This window comes from Anabas testudineus, chromosome 15 (assembly GCF_900324465.2).
Source record: "Anabas testudineus chromosome 15, fAnaTes1.2, whole genome shotgun sequence".
NCBI classification, from domain to species: domain Eukaryota; kingdom Metazoa; phylum Chordata; class Actinopteri; order Anabantiformes; family Anabantidae; genus Anabas; species Anabas testudineus.
Window position 1 is genome coordinate 9,675,856 of NC_046624.1, and position 20,360 is coordinate 9,696,215.

The 20,360-nt window shown below is 37.9% G+C and overlaps 2 protein-coding genes across 4 annotated transcripts; both read left to right on the forward strand.

The window, feature by feature from the left end:
• The first annotated feature begins 3,634 nt into the window (after positions 1–3,634).
• Positions 3,635–10,511, forward strand: LOC113159845 (inhibitor of nuclear factor kappa-B kinase subunit alpha-like). 3 transcript variants are annotated; one of them, XM_026356789.1, is made up of 22 exons: positions 3,635–3,917; positions 4,456–4,587; positions 4,672–4,766; positions 4,868–4,985; positions 5,066–5,135; positions 5,231–5,319; positions 5,434–5,523; positions 5,619–5,743; positions 5,856–5,963; positions 6,049–6,184; positions 6,275–6,475; positions 6,705–6,807; positions 7,054–7,177; positions 7,257–7,408; positions 7,508–7,569; positions 7,675–7,784; positions 7,873–7,922; positions 8,122–8,230; positions 8,348–8,495; positions 8,826–8,875; positions 9,168–9,267; positions 9,789–10,509. In XM_026356789.1, exons 2-22 carry the CDS (start codon positions 4,495–4,497, stop codon positions 9,873–9,875), a joined length of 2,220 nt encoding a protein of 739 aa, XP_026212574.1. In that variant the 5' UTR covers positions 3,635–3,917; positions 4,456–4,494; the 3' UTR covers positions 9,876–10,509. The 3 variants fall into 3 exon arrangements, with proteins under 3 accessions (XP_026212574.1, XP_026212572.1, XP_026212573.1); XM_026356787.1 differs by having other exon boundaries at positions 5,231–5,523; positions 9,789–10,511; XM_026356788.1 differs by having other exon boundaries at positions 4,472–4,587; positions 5,231–5,523; positions 9,789–10,511.
• A 1,779-nt stretch (positions 10,512–12,290) lies between these two features.
• Positions 12,291–20,235, forward strand: erlin1 (ER lipid raft associated 1). Its single transcript, XM_026355567.1, has 12 exons — positions 12,291–12,438; positions 13,515–13,642; positions 14,342–14,423; positions 14,908–14,954; positions 15,040–15,101; positions 16,155–16,280; positions 16,429–16,502; positions 17,068–17,126; positions 17,247–17,338; positions 17,475–17,564; positions 17,682–17,761; positions 17,861–20,235. Exons 2-12 carry the CDS (start codon positions 13,530–13,532, stop codon positions 18,008–18,010), a joined length of 975 nt encoding a protein of 324 aa, XP_026211352.1. The 5' UTR covers positions 12,291–12,438; positions 13,515–13,529; the 3' UTR covers positions 18,011–20,235.
• Positions 20,236–20,360: the final 125 nt, after the last annotated feature.

Here is a 20,360-nt window from a genome sequence, read left to right on the forward strand (position 1 = left end):
TCATCATTAAATTCAAGGAATTCCTGGATATCTGGATTATGACATTGCAATAACCCCATTCCCCAACCAAAAAAGGCTGAGTTAACATAAATAAAGATGCACACACAAAGCACTCATACAATGTTGTGCCTGCATCTTTTAATATTATTGTTATTGTTTTATACTATAAGAAGTGACCATGCATCACTGACTCATACATCCTCTTTGATCATCTGCGGACATGAAAGGGTTGCATCATTAAAACAGACACATGAGAGCATGTATTCCTGAAACTTGATAGAATAATCATTGTCTCAAGATGGTTGGGTTTAACCACATTCTTTACTCCTAAATCTGGTTTGGTTAACAGAACAGTTGTATTTCAGAACAGCATTCCTTGCACTATTCCTTAATTTCCCCTACAACATTGTTATAAATTTTGCATGGGGATTTCCCCCCCTAAATATTACCTCACTATTCACTTTGACGCCAGTGTGATTCACATTTCCTCCTCTTTGATGGTGACAATGACCACATATGACACCTCTGTCAAAGGAAAAGGGTAATAAACACAACACAATAAAATGTGCAACGTGCAAGATGCCAAGTCAGGAAGCACGAAACAATTAACACACATTTTGTGAATTCACTGACTGCAGCAGCCTTCTCCAGTAGTAAGCCTTCTCCTACTGTAAATCACAGGTGTTCTACCAAAAGAGGAACAACGTATTACAAAGAAATTACTCAACATTGGAAAATCCACAACATTTGAAGTTAATCTGCAAACTGGAGTGTTTGATTTTGTCATTTTGCCTCAAGCCTTCTGTCTCATTCAGTCTAGACAGTCACCTGAACTTAATCCGGGCTGTCTCCTAAGATGCTACTTTTAAAGTTGCCCAATAGAAATGAAAGGTTGTAATGACGTTATGTCAGCGGATGCCTTTTGAAAGATGCCTTTTGTGTTACAGGAAATTCAGACAAAGGAGACATTACAGCATCCAGCATATTGTTCTGTTAATTTGTCTTTTTTGATCTGGAACATTTTTGTTTCCTAGTCGTACTGATTTTTCATCATCACATCACTTATGTTGTTATTGTTTTTTTTTGTTTTTTTTTTATAAAAATACAAAATGCTATTGTAGTAAATCAAAAATGGGCATGCATGTGCTTATAGACGCAAAAACTTTCTTATTTAATTATTTTATTTTTTCAAACTACAGTTTGTAAGTGCTGTGTTAATCTTAAACTCAATTAAAGCACTGTGTAGTAACTCTAAAATTTCTGTAGACTGTGAGAAGCATGCATGTGAGAAGCCCACTGACAGCGGTGCAGAGCTCAGAGAAAGGGGAAGCGGAACCCCACAAAAATAAACATATGATTCATGCCTCCTTAGAGTTTAATCTGATGTAAAATTAAAATAGACTCCTTATTATAGTGTGGTTACAAACTTCCAGTGTAAACTTAAGCGGGTAAGTTAGTTCACCACCTCCGCTTTTCAATTTAAGCATCAGATACATTTCTTCTTCTTTCACATTTCTTCATACTGATGAGAGTTTCTTTAAATGAAACCAAAAACAGCTGTTGTGTAGAGATATTTGTTGAATGGACTTGTGTATGCAACTTGTGGAGAGAACAAGGAATAAATAAATAAATAACACAAATGCTGTATGATAAAACTAATAGCACTAAAGATTGCCCACACATATCAGTTTAATAGAAACATGTTGCCCAAACATTTGCAATGAGGGTTGTTTTAATTGTAACCAGTAAGTGCAGTCATAACCGTTGCATCATCAGTGATTGTTTTGACCACCACAGTGTTCCTGTTTCCTGACTGGATGTCCATTTCTCGCGGTATAATCTTGAGGTTGATTTCTTAAAGTTAGGCTTCTGTTTCTTAAATTCATTCATTGCATAAAGATCTAATATTGTCCAGATAATATTGAAGAGATTTATAAGAAAGACATTTTTTATGGCATCCCTGTAATGTAACGGCCATATTTGCCAACAGACATACTTCACATAAAAAAACACAGAAAACTGCAATTCCAATAAACCAAATGTGACTATGAACATATATGTTTGTAGATATCACAACTAAAACAATTTCTGTGCAATTACATACGTAGTAGCATGACAAAGGTTATATTAACTGGCTCACTTTTAGCTTTATCGTGTTATTATTCTTGAGAGAATATAGCAGGACACCACTCTTTTCTGTATTGCTGTTAAATGAATCTATGTAAACTAAAGCGATACGTGTTACCGCTTATTCTCACGCTACATCAGGGTATTATTCACTGTGACTTTAAAGAACATGTATTTATTTGTAAACGGTGTGAGTTTGCATCATAGGAAACACAATAACGGAAGGAGCTGATGAAGCAAAAAATAAGGCACGTAAGACTATGAGAATTGTCTACTCCTCATGATTCATGTTTTTCTTCAGAGCTTCAACGCAACATGGCAAAGTAACTGCTCTTAATTTACAGTCCCCTGGAAAACTGTTACAACTGGCCCTGTAACTGGCAGGGTTAATACTGAACTCATCAGACTTTGGCCTGGGATCAAAGGTCAAGGTCAATGTGCTTTTTCATCTGTCTTGTCCATATTGGCCATTCTTGTCAATGTGATATCACAGGAAAGTGAGAAGGGAACAGATTTGGCACAAGCGTCAACCTAACCTCAAGAATGAAAGGATTTGATTTAACATGTGCTTGTATGTCCCATTTTGGTCAACGCTATATCTCAGAAACATCTAAAGGAAATTTCATTACATCTGGCACAAACAACCACTTGACTTGCGTAAACATATTAGAATGTGAGTCTAAATAGTTGATCAATCTTGCAGAAAAATAGGATAAACCTGTCAGCCACATGTTCCAATACATTTGCTCCCATATAATTTGGGCCATCTTGTACAAAAAGTGTTACGTTCTGGGTTGTTTATGTTTATATTTGTATTCACCACCATTAAAAACCCCCAATGTCTTCAGTGTAGAGCAAAAACAAATGAACTAGCCTTAAATACCAATCCTCTTGGAATTTCACACTATTAGGAATAATCAACTCTTGAAATATCATCTTTGTTTGAAAGACTGTGAAACTAGTATTTCTTTCTATAAAAACTCAGATAACATCATATTGTCCAATATATGAGACTGGTCATTTAAAAAATAATTGTATCCCTTTAACACAATAGTCGGTTGTTGTACTTTTATTTAAAGATTGACCATCAGAAAAGATGCTCCATTACATGACATATTTAATAATGTACATACATTTTTATTCATAGTTACTTCTTAATTATTTAGTGATCAGTTACCCTATCAGGTTGGTAGATTATATTTTGCATGCTTATACCAAATGTGGACTCTCTGTGCTGTGAAGTCTGATGCCAGAAGGATCTGGCTCCATCTAGTGAAAACATTAAGACCTTGTCAAATTTTCTAAAAAGTTTGTAGCACCTACTGATGGGCCCGGCTGATTTTACAGTAAAAATAAAACAGAGTAGGCTTAGCTATCGTCCGTGTTTACTCCACACGGCTCTATGGAGTCGTACATTGTGCCATGCACTTTGTGCAGAAGGGAATCCCCCAACAGAGGGTGTAGTCCTGCAGAATAGTCTACACGCATGCGCAGAACCCACGCCTGCTTGTCCCAGTTACTACTTTCACTTTATTCAGATTCAGAGCTGTGAATCTGTCTCGCTACAGATTTCCACTCAAAACTACAACAAAACATTAACACAAACGTTAACTTCAACGCCGTGCTTTATGGACTGTACGTGGTGAAAGTATTATGTCGCCGGTTTCAATGTATTTTGTTTAAACACTATCAGAAGACAAACCGTAAACGGCACGGTTAGCTAACTGAAGTAAACATGTTCTGACACCCAAAGTGAGCTAATCACCTTCTGTCGACTCTGACCTGCACAGGTGAGTTTATAACATTCGTGGAGTTGTGTTATATGTTGCTTTAATACATCTTTTGTTTACACCGTCAAGCTGTAGTTCAGTTGTCCGACTTCCCTGAACCTTTCTTGGCAATGCAGTGACACCAAATGGGTTTAGGTCACTGTAGCTGCAAAAGGATATATTTAGCAAGGTAAACATGACAAAGGTCTGTGTTTTCAGCACTGGGATGTTCATAACCAGTAGCACATAAACTTATGCTAACAACTATACAGAGAAAATGTATCAGGCCTTAATTTATGACTAATGTTCCAGCATGTTAACTAAATGAATAACCCTGGATAGGGTGGTGGTAAGATTGCCACTCACCATGTGGGAGACAGGGGTTCAAATCCCAGCCTCACGTAGGGCTCCTTATGCTTACCTTGCCTTCACTTTGGATGAAGTGTCTGCCAAATGAAACAAAATAAATAAAGACGAATAAAATCCTTGATAGAGATCCCCTGTGTGAGTATAATGCGTCTGCACAGTGACAGTGTTTCATTTAGTTTCTTTTATTCAGCTGAGGTCCTTTTCAGACTACCTCTGTTGCCCTCACACTATGGAGCGGACTGCACAGCTGTGTGGCTCCTGGGAAATGAAGGAAAAACTTGGGATGGGAGGCTTTGGGCATGTCTACCTGTACCAGCACCTTGTAAGTTCAGGCATCAACTCGCACATCAAGGAGAACCAGATCTCTCTTTGGCTTGGTTTAATTTCCTATTTGTGTTTGGGACAGGAGTCAGGTGAGAAGATTGCTGTGAAACTTTGCCGCCTGGAGCTGAACTCCAAGAACAAAGACCGCTGGAGCAGAGAGATCCAGATCATGAAGAAGTGAGTGTAAATTATCTATTTTTATTCATAAAGTATCCTATAACTGCACATGTTCTTCTTGTTAAGCCATCGCTGTATGCTTGGCTCTCTTTCTGTTACAGGTTGAACCATGTGAATGTTGTTCAGGCCAGAGAGGTTCCAGAGGAGTTGAGCTCCATTGCTTTAAATGACCTCCCTCTGCTGTCAATGGAGTACTGCTCAAGAGGAGACTTACGCAAGGTATCAAATGGGAAAATAAAAAAGTTTGACAATTACTTGTCAAAAACTGCATTATTAACCGAATTCTGCTCTTCACTTAGGTGTTGAATAAACCTGAAAACTGTTGTGGGCTAAAGGAGAGTGAAGTCCTCTCACTGCTCAATGACATTGGTAATACTTTAATAACATTTTACTTTGGTAAAAAATAAAACCACAGCTATCACATGTTCTTGCATTATCTATATGAATTATTTTTACAAACACAGGTTCTGGTATCCAGTATCTCCATGAAAATAAGATCATTCATAGGGACCTGAAGCCAGAGAACATAGTTCTGCAGGATATTGATGGAAAGGTGAATTCAGTTTTTGAACCAGCTTACAGTCTGTGTAGTATACAATCTAATATTTTCATATATTTGCTTCCTGTGCCCTGCTGTCATTATGAAAATGATTATGTTTTCCACCAGCTTGTCCATAAAATCATAGATCTGGGTTATGCAAAAGACCTAGATCAGGGCAGTCTCTGTACATCGTTTGTTGGAACTCTCCAGTATCTGGTATGTGTAGCAGCACCAATACATTGCTTTGCAAGTAATATTTTTTCTCTTAAATAGATGTAATTTATCAAAGGAGTCATCTGTATGTTTGCCAGGCTCCAGAGCTGTTTGAGAGTAAACCCTACACAGTAACAGTGGATTACTGGAGCTTTGGGACAGTGATCTTTGAATGCACTTGTGGCTTTCGTCCCTTTTTACACCACATGCAGCCTGTGCAGTGGTGAGTTAACATAGCAGCAACGCATTTTAATGTTCGGAAGGTTTTATCCGTCTAGTTATTTGTTGGTTGTGTTTTCACGCATTTCTCATTGGCTGTGTGTGTGCTTTTGTAGGACAAGTAAAGTCAAGAACAAAGGTCCCAAAGATATCATGGCAGTAGAGGACATGAATGGAGAAGTCAGATTTTCCACACATCTCCCATATCCCAACAATCTCAGCAGGTAGATACAAAAAGAAAGCTATTTATACCCACCAGTTAAATAACTCTCATTTGCATCTAACCTGTGTGTGTCTGTCTGTCCTTAGGCCGCTGCTGGAACCAGTCGAGTCTCTTCTCCAAATGCTGTTACTGTGGGACCCTGCAACACGTGGTGGAGGGCTGGATCCTGGCACAACCAAACAGTACTGCTACACCGTCCTGCAGAATATTCTCAGCATGAAGGTGACTCATTTAAACCACTTATTAAGTACTTTATGGTTTTATGGTTGCAATTATAGTAGAGGAAAGCATTGTGCACATTTATTTCTGCAGGTGATTCACGTGTTGGACATGACTTCAGCCCAGCTGCACTCATTGGTTTTGGGGGGTGAGGAGAGCTTACACTCCCTGCAACTTCGCCTGGAGATACAAACTCAGACACACATTTCCCCGCTGAGTCAGGAGCTGCTGCTGGAGACGGGAATCTCCCTCGACCCACGCAGACCGCCTGCACACTGTTTGCCAGAAGGATTGGTATGTGACACACACACGTACAAAAATATCTATTGTCAAACAAGCCTAGACACAAACACACAGCAGTGGACAGTGCAACAATTCAGCTGTACAGTGTAAGACAGTGTTATAAAAATAAAAAAGTAACTCTGTCAGTTATAATAATTGATTGGTAATATATTTACATCTTTATGATAGCACACAAACACACACCATAGTGTGCACAGTAATATTTGTTCTCTACTTTTAGCGAGGCTGGGACACCTCCATTGTCTTCCTGTTTGATAAGAGCCTGACCAAGTACTGTGGACCACTGACTGCTAGACCTCTGCCAGACAGTGTCAACTTTATAGGTGAGCTAATTTTACAGCAAGCTGTAAGACTATGTCGTAAAAGTTACTGTTCACTCCTACTACAGTTTCTTCTTGGTCTCTGAAAGCTTTACTTTGGCTTTGAAAGTTACAGAATACATTAGAATTCGAGTTTGAGAAATTGGTATTTAATTGGTAACATTTTGCAATGTAGAGCAAATCCATTAAATTTGGTGTTCATGTTAAAGTTGGAATCATGTCTTTTGTAATGTGTTGTGTTCATCTTAGTCAGAGAGACAAAGACACAGCTCCCACTCACTGCACTAAGAAAGGTGTGGGGGGAAGCAGTCAGCTATATCTGTGGGCTGAAAGAGGACTACCTTCGCTTGTACCAGGGCCAGAGGGCTGCCATGTAAGTACATAACCACACACACATACATATTCACACGCGCACTGTAAAACAACCTTACGTTGTGTTTTTGTCTTTATAGGCTGAGTCTGCTGCGTTACAATACCACATTAACAAGGTACAAGAACATGTTGTTCTCCCAGTCACAGCAGCTCCGAGCCAAACTAGCTTTCTTTAAGACCAGTATCCAGCATGACCTTGAGCAGTACATCAAGCAGAGGCACTCTGGCATCTGTAAGTGGATGTTAATCTGCTGCTATAATATATACTTTAGTTTCAAATCATTACTGAAGCCTTATTTGAGCAATTTGTTGTTCTTGTGTTTATCTGAAGCTTCAGAAAAAATGCTAAAAACGTGGCAGGAAAATGAAAAGAAGGCTGATGAGTTTACAAAGGTTGGACTGTTTCCTTTAAATTTTACAGAAATTCTACACAAACGTGGACTTTTTTTGTATTCGGTACAATACATACCAAGAAGTGTTTTTTATTTTTTGCAATAGGTTGCAGATGTGGGGTATCTGGATGAAGAGATAGTGGCTCTACACTCTGAGATTGTAGAGTTGCAGAGGAGTCCATTTGCGAGAAGACAAGAGGATGTAATGGAACAGCTGTTAGTATCTCTTTCATAGTTACACTATGATCATTAAAATAACTGTGGTGTGCACAAGTTAAGTCTCTTTTTTTTGTCTTGTTTTCAGCGAAGAAAAGGCTATTGAACTCTACAAGCAACTGAAAGCTAAATGCAAAAGTTAGTACCAATCATTCAGGTTAGGTCAGGTTTTCAGATTCCAGGAATCTGAAAATGCTTGTTGTTATGAATATAATTCAACAACATGAAACCATAGCAGAAGTATACAATGAACAAACATATCTCAATTAAAGAACATCACTCTCAATGTCTTTGCATGGGTCTATCACTGGATATTTATGTTTATATGTTTGTACAGGTCCTGACCCTCCACATGGCTACAGTGACAGTTCAGACATGGTGAAGACCATACTCCAAACAGTTCAGAACCAAGACAGAGTGCTGAAAGATTTGTACACTCACCTGAGGTAATAGATGCACAAGTGTATTTCACTCAAATGCACTCATGGCTATTAATGAGGATTCATTTTAAAGTTCCCACTTCCCATTCATTTTTGGTTTTCCTCATCTCTCTTTTTCTATAGTACAATTCTAGTGTGTAAACGACGCATAGTTGACTTATTCCCGAAGTTGGAGGGGGCAGTAGAAAACATAAAAACAGCAGAGGCAACAGTGATGCAGATGCAAATGAAGCGACAGAAAGAGTTCTGGTACCTCCTCAAGATTGCCTGTGTGAGTATATAACAACTGGCACAACAGAAAACATTATTTGCAATCACTGATGTTTTACAAGCTTGACATTCTGAAATATACTTATATATACTCACTGGCCACTTCATTAAGTATGCCTCTACAATTTAATGCAATCCCATACAGCTACTCTGCCATGAATTCTAGTTGTAGAAGTTTTATTCTTTTAGTTTTTGTTAAAAAAGATAAAAAGGTAGTAGTTCTACTTTATGTAAATTATTGAGTCAAACTGGAGTGCAATAAATACAATGGCCAGTGAGCATATAAGTCAAATAATACTTTAGCTAATACAGTGATTTGTTGTGTCTTTAGGCCCAGAGCAGTTCTCAATCACAGACCATTATGCAACAACCCACTGACAGGTAAGATCTGTATAAATCCTAATTCTCTACCAAAGAGATTTCTTTAAAAATATATATTACAGTTCTGTTTTAATTACACTGTTAAACATTATAGCCACACTAAATGAGCATGTGATTATTTCTCTGTTGTTTGATCTCTTAAATCTGCTGTTTTCTACAAACCATTAAACTACCACAAGATGTCACTCCGTGCACTGTAGAGTCTTTGAGCATGTAGAAACTGGACTCATGCTCTCCTAAATTACTAATGCTTTGAAGACATACCATGTATTGAAAGCCTCTTGTCTCTCAGTGAAACCGTTCATCAATTACTGGATGAGAATCACCGTTATTTGACTCAGCTAACTTCTCTACTTCAAGACGCCACCCAAGAGATGGAGCACAGTGTCATGGTATGATATGAAAGTGTAAAGGAGTGTGTTTCTGTATTTAGGCTGATTAATAATATTAGTCACCATTGCATACGTGCATTCATTGTGTTCAGTGTCCCACTCTGTATACACTCAAACGTCCACCCTGATTTTGTTGTTTGTTTTGGTTACTTTTAGGGAGGGGTGATGGTAGAAAGTTGATCATTCATTGTTAGAGCACCTTCTCTAGGCCTTCTTTTAACTCTGAAAAACAGCGACAAAATAGTAAAAAAAGAAATCTCTGACTAAAAAGAAATATTTGCCTCATTTTTTATTTATTTATAATTCATGAATTAGACTTGTGTGGGATCAGTCATATTTGCAAACTGCACTTTGGTAAATTACTTTCATTTTATAACAACAACACACTTTGGCCTAACTATACTTAATATGCAAGAGTAGTCTTGTATGTAACTGGCTTTTTTTTTTTTTTTTTTTTTTTTTTTTTTGCTATACTAGCCACTTTGTGCTAAAATTATTTAATCTGTTTGTTCTCTCTCTAGGATCAGGACTGGAGTTGGACGCAGTACGGAGAAAAGAAAGCTCAACTGCAGAAGCTGCCGAAACTGACCAAAGACTCAGTGTTATGAGTCAAAGCTGTACAGTATACTGTAAACATGTGCCTTATCAGTTACACTATGTGAAAGCTGTATGATGTCACACTGTGTCTTATGAATATATGTAATGTTGTAGGATAATGTGTTAAACAGAATGATGGGATGTTCATGCTTTAATTTAAACTTACATTGTAAGTGTAAGTTTAAGTCAAAAGTCGAATCTAACTATTACCAAGATTTATTTATTTACTAGTAATATCCGTTAGAGTAAAACAGTGCTGCTGATAAAGTGCATGATAAAATCTGTGAAATGTGAATAATTTTTACAAACCTATGAACATTTATATTTTGTTGTTGTTTAAACAGTTAAAATAGATTTTCTTAAATCAGATTGTCATTTCATTGCAAGTGTTAAACTGCTGAATATACTGTAATAAGTGTGTGGATATTTACATTCACTCAGTGAACCAGACAGCTGTCTGCACACATACAGGAAATTATTTGTTTATAAGACCCTGGGATCAAAATACTCTTGGGAGATGCTGAAGACCAAATAGCACAGATTCAGCACTGAGTAACATGCATGAAGTAGCACAAATTATTACTAGAATATGAAGTAATAAGCTCAGAAGCCTTTTTAGAAGGACTGGTGGCAGCTTAAATGCAATGGACTTCTGACTGAGGAAGTTCAGTAGTACATGATGGTATTGTAGCACTGTGTTTATTCTTTTTTATAATTATTGGTTTAGTGATGACCAATCCTATTATATGTGAAACATTTCTTTATTTTTTCAGAACATAAATCAACTATTAGACATTAAGACATTAGTTCACCTGCTTTTCTATATTTTAAAGAAAGTAGACCTTTTGTTTCCCAACTTAAGTTTTCTGGTTTGGAAAAACTAATGCAACCATGCAGAGGTGGCAATCTAAAGACTACAATGTGCGAAATCATGACACATTTCACACCATACTCAAACTAATCTAAAATGATGATGACCTTGACATTTATAGGAGTTGGCAGTAGTGTTTTTACAAATTCCCATTTGATCCATAGTAATAACTGTGCCCATGCCTAGGGTGTAGGTATACAACATATGAATACAGTTGTTTATGGAGGTTACATATACAGGATTCTTGTGAGGTTTCAGAGAGGCACATCTGACAGACACCTCTGAGGTAACTTGGATCATCTGTAGAAATGGGACTGACACATGGGACGCATCATGAAACTTGCAAACTATTGCACACTAAAAAAGAAATAGCTGAAATGTCTGTGCATTTCCCCCATGATGTGCTGCGGTGTGACAAGTATAAAGGTGCCCTCTATGCGAACTCTCTTTTACGTGCTTTGGACTTTCACTTTGGTTATTTGTGAAGTTCTATATGTTAACATGTCCAAAAACTGTTTAGAGAACATCATTGAATTTTACATATTTATTCAATACATCAATTGGCTCAGTTATTTACTGGCCAACAGGCCAAAAAATGAACGATGACGTTCATAGTTTCTGAAACCTACAAGCTGGAGATCACTGTGCACAAAAACATGTGGAAAAACATTTATAATTTTACGCCATAGCACCTAAATATATTAAAACATCTGAGCGCTGTGATTGGTTGGTTCTGACGAATAGAAACATGGTTCATTAACATATTGCCGCTAAACATCATGGGAAAGAGACTATCTTCGTTTTCTAGAGAACATAATAGACTATGTTGTCGAACACGTGTCATCTATGGCTCTTTATAAGCACATCAGGCGAACTAAGTACGTTGTGGCGAACACTTGGATTTTGACACCATGTCAGTAATCGGTTGTTGCCTTCAGGTCTATATATAGTCTCCGGGTGCCTTGCTTCTCTCGGATGTGAGGGCGATCTGGCTGCGACATCTGTCACCCCATTGATCGCTAGGGTTGATTCGGCTGATCTGGCTGGCTAGGCGGGTGTCCCCTTCCTCCCTCACGGCTCCGTGTGTGTCCCTCCCGAAGCTCTGCGCTCGGTGGCAGCGGACGAGGTCCCCCCCAGGACGAGCGACCATCGGTTTACCAGTAGCTGCGCTCCCCTGCTAGAACCTCCAAACAAGCTCAAGGCCCATTTGTAGGAGAAACGTAGGGAAGTCAAGCTCCAAGCTTCAGACACATCCAAATGCGGCGCTGCACGTGGCAGTCTGCCTTCCTTTTTGATGCACAATTATTAAATACGTAACATAATAATTTATTAGGTTCAGTTCACCCTAAGAGTGCAACCATTAGGTCAATAAATGACATTCTGTTTTTGTCAGTTCATCTATTAGTTTTCTACAGTCCTCGAAAAGACATTTTAGTGGCGGTGAGCTGACGTCAAGCATTATTATGGACTTTAAATATATGTTAAGTGTCCAAATGTTTTCCCACAGGATTTCCTACAGCCCCTGAAGGCAGCACAGTGTAAGAAATAAAAGGGAGAGAAACCTGGGGGAGGCGCGGTGAGGGGGCTGGACAGCTCAATGATCAGACCTGAAGAGGGAGAGTCGTGAACACCGTGCTAATTTTATGTATCACCAGCCTCGCTAACGCTTACCATCTGATCATTGTATTTCAGCGTAGTGCAAGGTGAGTTATGTTTTGTTTTAGCTGTACACAAGCAGCCTACCAAGCTAATGTTAGCATTAAGCTATAAGCAACTGACGGAGGCGCTGACTTCCGATCCCACCCTGCAACGCTAGCTAGCAAGCTAACCCGAGTAGCTAGGTTAGCGTTACCAAGTGAGCTTTGCGCCAGCTATAGTCGTTACTAAATTAAATTATTATTATTATTCACTCTGTTGGTTAAATTGTAGGTACCTCAGCGGTGGTATAAATATGTTGCTTCACGTGCTGACAGAAATTGCTCACCAGTTGTCGCCTCACAAAGTATGTAGCAAGCTAATCGTTGGTGTTAGCATTAGCCTTAGCTAACTAGCAGCTGTAACGTGAACATACTGGTTACTTTTGAGTAGTAATTTTTTATTGATTATTACAATCACTCTGCTCTGTGTCGTTGTATGCTCGGGACACATTACATTTATTATCTGACTGAATATAAATAAGTGACAGTCCCCAACTAAAAATGCAAAGTTGAGAAACGTGTGTATATATAATGTTTTATTGATATTCAATTAACAGTTTATTATAAAGTGAAAGAAGGAACATATCATTTAGAGACTAGAGGAAGGAAAAGCATTTACTAAACCTTACATTCCCAACAAAGTACATTCAGAAGTGTGGAAAGTTCTTCCTCTGTAATTCCATATTTTTCTCAAACATTTCTAGAACTTTTTTTTAGTTACCTTCCTTGAAAATTTGGTATAACAATAGATAAAATACTATAAAATATTTGTTCACTCTGTGGACTAAATGAAAGATACATGTTCCGGAACAATGTAATACAATTGAATAGTGACACAAATACCCCTAATTTAGGCATACATTTGAATGCACCTCTCTCTAAAACAGTTTCAACAAACCTTAACATTAAAACATAGAATTTATTGCAGGACTGCAATAGTTTTAGCAATGTTTCCCTAATAACTGTTACTGTATGCATTTCTGCTGCTACGGCAGTTGTCTGCCCATGGTTTTAACAGTGCCCTGATTCTTTAATGTTGGCATAAATATACTGAAATATTTATACGTCTTCTCTACCTGTAGGTGAGTGCTACAAAGATGACGATGCCGTATGTAGGGGCACTGTTTGGAACAATAGCTGGAGTGATGGCCATCATGTTACACTCCTCTATTCACAAAATAGAGGAAGGACACCTTGCTGTGTACTACAGGTATCACAACGTGCCTCAAAGAAATGACACAAAAAATGTGTATGGCTTGTTGCTATTTGTAGTTTTGTTTCCTGATAAGGATAAATATTAATATTGCGTAATTATGTAAATGTGATCTGTGGTTTTGAGGTGTGTATGTTTCAAACCCGTTTGATTAAAGAGGAGCAGTAGAGGCCATAGGAGTTGTTGCTCTTATTTTCTCTCTTCACTTTGCACTCACCCCAACTGGTCGAGGCAGATGGCCACCCACCCTGACCATAGTTTTGTTAGGACTTGCATCCATTAAAAGGTTTATTTTTTCTCCACTGTCACGTAGTGTTTGCCAAAGGTGGATTTGTTGGGTTTTCCATATAATTCTTGAAGGTCCTAATGTTAATGTAAAGTGCCTTGATGACTTTGTTTTGATTTGTCCCTACACAAAGAAACTGAATTGACTGACCACATTTGTCAGCTTAAGAGTTTCCATTCCAGATCTGAATATGCTCTGTGTTTGTACAAGTAAGATTTAATGCCTTATTTGCTGACAGTGCTCATGAAATGGACAAACACCCTGTAAGATAATGGATAATATAATGGCCTGCTGTTCAATAGAAACAGAATTATATCGAAAATTTTAATTTTCTGTCATTCCCATTTGTCAAACCTCCCAACATGCTAATCTATGGTTCAGACCAAATAATTTGTTTGCATTTGTTTCAGAGGTGGGGCATTGCTGACTACTCCCAATGGTCCTGGTTACCACATTATGCTGCCTTTCATTACCACCTACAGAGCAGTGCAGGTAAACTTTCCTTTCAGCCCACAAACTAGCCCTTTAGCAGAAACATGGGACACAAAAGTGAGCTGTACAGTGCTGTACGTGAACTGTGAATGGAATATTCTATGAATAAGTCAACCACAGCATGCACACTGTTGGCATTAAACCATGGCTTTACTTTACAACAAATGTATGCACCATTTGTTGTCCGGCAAATATACACTAAATAGTTAATTGAATTTATATTGTTTTACTGAAGTTGTAACATTGCAACATGAGTTTTTACAACTAAATACATTAGTCTGTTTGTTATTTGCATACATTTTATCTCCACCCAGCCCAACAGTATAGCTTATTATTGGTAACATTTTTACATTTGTTTTGGTGTTGGGTTTATTCACATTAAAATGGCAGAAACTCTACTTGTTCAGCAAAAGCTGATTAAAGAATCACAGTGGATTTACACAGTCAACAGAATACTCAAGTTCTCTGAAATCCTTTGTTTCAGACCACTCTGCAAACTGATGAGATCAAGAATGTGCCATGTGGAACAAGGTATGACTGAGGTTATTTGTGTAGGGATAAAACAGTGGAGTGGAAAAATTATTATGCATCTAACAGATGTTTATTTTCTCCACAGTGGTGGTGTGATGATCTATTTTGACAGGATAGAAGTTGTTAACATGCTGGTACCTTTAGCAGGTACAAAATCTTCTCATTCTTTTCATTGTTAACTATACCTCTAGTTCTTGTAGAAACAAATCTTTAAAGTATGCAACAGAAGAGTGAGAGATCACTGACTGTAGAAGCTGTGGCCCCCCATAACTGTGCCTTGTATATATCTGTGTGGTATGTCTTTATAAAATTTGATGGTTCGAGGAAATTGTTACTAAATAACCATAGTAACAGCCAGAGGAACCCAACCTCATGTAAAATGCTTTAAAGCAGTCCTTGATTGTAACTGCTGTAACAAACAGTGTTGTTGTATTTGTGTTTAAACCTGTATTGTCATGAATCCAGGACTCTGGCTGTTCAAAGACAACTCATTATTGTATCTTTATGTTTGTAAAGGTTTCCTACGTCTAAATGTGTTTCATATGCCTAATATTGTGCTTAGGTCTGCATGAAACTACTCTACTGATTTAGACTACATACTGTATAATAGAAGAGCTTGCTAATGAGTCAGTGACTTTTCCTGCTTTATACAGTATAAACTTTACAAAGCACTTTATGACTAGTTTAGTCCGTTTTTGCACTTTAAAACGGTTTGATACCGAAATAAACAGCTGTAGTTGCAGATAAAGGTCATGGTTGTCACTACAAGAATGTTTATGGCCCCTCTTAGGGAAACATTGTAGTACCTGAGCAATGAGTTCTGTTACAAGAGGTGTGCACATGCCTTTGGGGAAATGTCAGTATAAATGCTGTTTATTGTGGTTAATGCTTCAGTCCTAATTATCTTGTTAAGCTCTAAATATGCCACAGCTATTGGTGGCTCCATGTGCTGTATTTACTACAACTGCAGTAGACACAGCACATACACAAACTTCAGTTGTGTATGTTATTGTTTGGTTCTTGTCTGCCTTGCTACTGTAGTTGTACTGTCACCAGTACAAACTGAGGTTAAAGTTTGCTTTTGGCAAATACTTGGTTTCTATTACAGGCTTTCAGATAAATGTGCATTCCGAAATGTACATTAACCCTGTCAAGTGCTTGGCATTTCAGTAACTGTTGTTTTTGCTCTTTTATATGCAGTTGTAGACATTGTAAGGAACTACACTGCTGATTATGACAAAACTCTAATTTTCAACAAGATTCACCATGAACTCAACCAGTTCTGCAGTGTACACACACTACAGGAGGTCTACATTGAGTTGTTTGGTGAGTACACTGTTGTAATAAAACAGGTGGTACCATTTAATTTTACATAGGCACACATTACAAGGTGTTCTCGGTTTCTGAAATTCCCAAAATGTGATTCAGCAGCATGTTGTGTACTCAAACAACAGTTTTTTTTTTTGTTTTGCAGACATTATAGATGAGAATCTGAAGACTGCGTTGCAGAAGGATCTTAATGTTATGGCACCAGGACTTACAATACAGGTATCTAAACACACATAAAATGAATATTAGAGAGGCACAGTAAGTAGAGGGACTGAGATTCAAGTAGTAATTGAACATTATAGTAATCTACAGTAGTCTTATAATGCACAATACTTTGGTTATGACTTTTTATGTAAAAAAAAAACACCTATAGAGCATTACAGCTGTGCTACTGAATGGTAAAACGTGATGAGGAACTAAAACTTGAGTGAGAAAAAAACAGTAGGATTATTGTTAATTCCCTGTGCCAGCTATAAATCCACCTTGAACTGTGAGCCACTGACATTTTACCCTGCTCAATGACACCCAATAGGCACACGGAAAAAAAACTACTAATTACCACATCACCACAAGACAATAATTCACCAGACAGCTAATAAGTGGGAATGAGGCTGAAATGATCAGAGCATACCAATTAATCAGTCTTGCATTAAATCCTAAACTGATAACCTATTAGCAGATTGATTGTGAGCAAAGGCTAAGTTTTTTTTTTTTTTTTTTTTTTTTTTTCCTTCTTCTCTCTTTTTGTTTTCGCTTCTTGCGCTGTTTCAACATCATGATGAAGGCTGTCCGTGTTACTAAGCCAAAGATCCCTGAGGCTATCAGGAGGAACTTTGAACTCATGTGAGTTTGTAGATCTTTATTTCCTAGCACAGTCAGAATATATTCCAAATTCTTTGTGACCCAACCACTCAAGTCAAACAAGACCACACAGGAAAAAAAAAACTTTTTTGTTTTATGCAGGGAAGCAGAAAAGACTCGTCTATTAATAACGGCTCAGACTCAGAAGGTGGTGGAAAAGGAAGCAGAGACTGAAAGGAAGAAGGCCATTATTGGTAAATGTGGGGGTTTACAGTAACAGAGCCAGCTGTGTTTTCATTTGCATGACCACTGTTTCTCTTTTTTTGGTCTCTCATGAGTAACTGTACAGTCGATTATCACCTTAAGCTCACATGGTTCTCTGTCCCACAGAGGCTCAGAAAGTGGCTCAAGTAGCAGAGATCCAGTTCCAGCAGAAGGTGATGGAGAAAGAGACAGAAAAGAGGATCTCTGAAATAGAGGGTTAGACTCATGGTTTTATGTCTCCTCTGATATGGATTCATGTCTTCCTGTATCTAGTGGTGTCTGATGAGCTGGTTTGTCAGGTCTCTCTCATTCAACACTGTCTCTTTGTTTCAGATGCTGCCTTCCTGGCCAGAGAGAAGGCTAAGGCTGATGCAGAGTATTACACTGCTGCCAAGTTTGCTGAAGCAAACAGGGTAAAAAAAGAAATAGTGCTGACACAGTTTGACACAAATGCACGTAATCACACAACGTTCAATCCTCAACTCTCTTGTCTTTCTCCTAAATCTTTACAGTTGAAGTTAACCCCAGAGTACCTAGAGCTGATGAAGTACCAGGCCATAGCAGCAAACAGTAAGATCTACTTTGGCCAGGACATCCCTAACATGTTTGTAGAGGGAAGCAACAGTCCACTTAAGCCCAATGCTGAACAAGACCTGCTTTAAGTGAAGTTAGATGTGCAGCGATTCCTCAGCTCTGCCTCTGCACAGGACAACCTCATGAGGACTGGGGGGTGGAGAACACTGAACTGAAGGTGATGAGTGGGACAGCATTGCAGCTTGTTCGGTGAACAATACACTTCAGTCTTAAATGGCAAAAAAGAATGGAAAATTTAAAAGTTAAAGGTGAAAGCAAGGAGTAGGAAGGGCATTTTTTTTTTTTTTTTTTTTACCTTCCAGATTTTGGTAAAAGACAAGTTTTAGGAATGAGAATGACGCCGTAGTTGAAAATCAAAAGCATAATTGATTCTTATGCTTGGGAAGGCGACAGCAAAAAGTCGCCCTAATTTACACATGCTTGCAATCAGTGCATTGTTTACCTTTGCTTCTGGATCTGTGTTCATTTTGTTTGTTGTATGCAAGGGGATGATTTGTGATCAAAATGAGTTTTGGGTTTTTGAAAATTAACTTCTGGTTTAGCTGAACTGGAATCTGACAGGTGACTCTAATTAAAAGCAGGATGGATTTTGCAAGTGTGTCGTGCGGGTAGGTCGTCTCCATGCCATCTTCTCTTACACTGAATCATTAGTTGGCTCTTCCCGCTCAACACGAAAGAGTGTGAGGGCTGTTTAATCAAATCAAATGACTTAGCATTATAAATGTGATATTGCAGCAGTTACGTTCACTACTTGGGAGCCCACATATATTTCAGTTGAAAAAAAATCATACAGATACAAAATTGAGCTGTGAAAGTTTTTTTTTTTTAATTTAAATGTAGTTTAATTTCATTAAACGTCCACTTAGTGATGATACTGTTCCAAAGATACTACAGTTGTATGAAGTAAGAGGGCTGCCATCATGTGCTGATAGTTAATATACAGTGGTGTCAGATTGGTAGTAATGTAGTTTGTATTGTTAATGTGGTGATACTTTGCTCTAATCAGTCAGGGTTGTGCAGCCACAACAGAAATGCTTGACCCGCTGCACTAAATCCTGCTGTGGAATTTACTGTAAAGCCAACTGAGATAAAGGTTCTAGTGCTGCTAAGAATGATTTTCTCGTTTTTAAAAACTAATTTGAGATTACCATGCATGTGGAAATTCATAGTGGCTTGATTCAGATGATCAATAGTGCCTGCGCCTGACTCTGTTGCACAGCTTACACAGATTTGGTTAAATGTACACACTCACAGGAAATTGACGTTTATTTAAATAAAACAGCCGCTTGATGTTAAAGCGTACATGTCAAAAGTCAGTATTGATAGTAATGTAAGTAAAAATGTTGACAATAAATTTGGGAGCAAAAAGATAAGTATGTTTAAATCTAAAAACATCACTTTCACTAGAATGAAAATTTGTTTATTCAAAATAATTAAAATGCCGTTGTATTGCGCCATATTTTTATAGTAAATGTGGCATTGGATATTATGAGAAATAGTACGACTTTTCTGATGTCAGGGTTGGTATTTTTCTGTAATTCAAGAATTAATGCACGGCAAAATTTTTACTAAAAAATAATTTAAACGATTTCATGGCAACACAAGAAACCCATAACTCGTAATAACAGAGTAGCTTAACTTCCACACTGAGAATTAATTGAACCTCTGGTCAGTTTGTGTGATGAGTTCCAGTGCTACACAAAAACAAGCTTTTTTTCTGTTTAAAGATGATTATTGGAAATGCTTGGGCTTAAACAGGGTGCAAGTTGGTGCTAGATTTTATTGCGTGTTTCAGTTTTTGAATTTTGTTTAGCTCTGTGTTTCAGATAACAACAAAATACTTCCACTATTCAGAATTCAAGCCTTAAATAATAATTGTTTACCCCAGACTGAAAGATTGAATGATTGTCATGCACCAGAAGGCTCTACTTGAACCGGCCGGTGAGGCTTAGATGTACAAACTGTTCAGTACAGCCTCATCGTAGACTCTAGCTGAAAAAGACACAACTAGCAGTGGACACTAATGCTGTTTGTAAGGTGTGATGTTTACTTGACCTACAATAGCAGTTAAGGGCTGCACTCTGCATTTGCTTTGGTGGTGGGTTCAAATAAAGATGCAAAAGAGGGGTATGAATCACTCATGAAAATAATTTCTGTTTTTTTGTTTTGTTTTTTTTGTCAATATTTTGTACGCTCTGTGAAATTTAAACACCGTCTCCTTGTTTTAAAAGGTTTATATGCAAAAATGTTTTGACAATGTTCTTATGTAAAATAAAGCCTATTTTGGTACCTATCTGTTCCCTGTGTTGATTTGTGCGGGGGCTTTGTGTAGTACACGCTGGTGCCATCAGGAGGAGACTAACATCATGTTAAAGGAGAGATCTGGTTAAAGCACTGAGCTGCAAATTTTTGTGGTGA

Bases quoted from the DNA above. Each gene is read 5' to 3' on its own strand.
- erlin1 (XM_026355567.1), top strand. From the start codon at position 13,530: ATGACGATGCCGTATGTAGGGGCACTGTTTGGAACAATAGCTGGAGTG. The intron at 14,424-14,907 runs GTAAACTTTCCT...CCTTTGTTTCAG, and splicing joins CCACCTACAGAGCAGTGCAG to ACCACTCTGCAAACTGATGA. The intron at 17,565-17,681 runs GTTAGACTCATG...TCTTTGTTTCAG, and splicing joins GAGGATCTCTGAAATAGAGG to ATGCTGCCTTCCTGGCCAGA.
- LOC113159845 (XM_026356787.1), top strand. From the start codon at position 4,495: ATGGAGCGGACTGCACAGCTGTGTGGCTCCTGGGAAATGAAGGAAAAA. The intron at 7,570-7,674 runs GTTGGACTGTTT...TTTTTGCAATAG, and splicing joins AGGCTGATGAGTTTACAAAG to GTTGCAGATGTGGGGTATCT. The intron at 7,785-7,872 runs GTTAGTATCTCT...TCTTGTTTTCAG, and splicing joins GAGGATGTAATGGAACAGCT to CGAAGAAAAGGCTATTGAAC.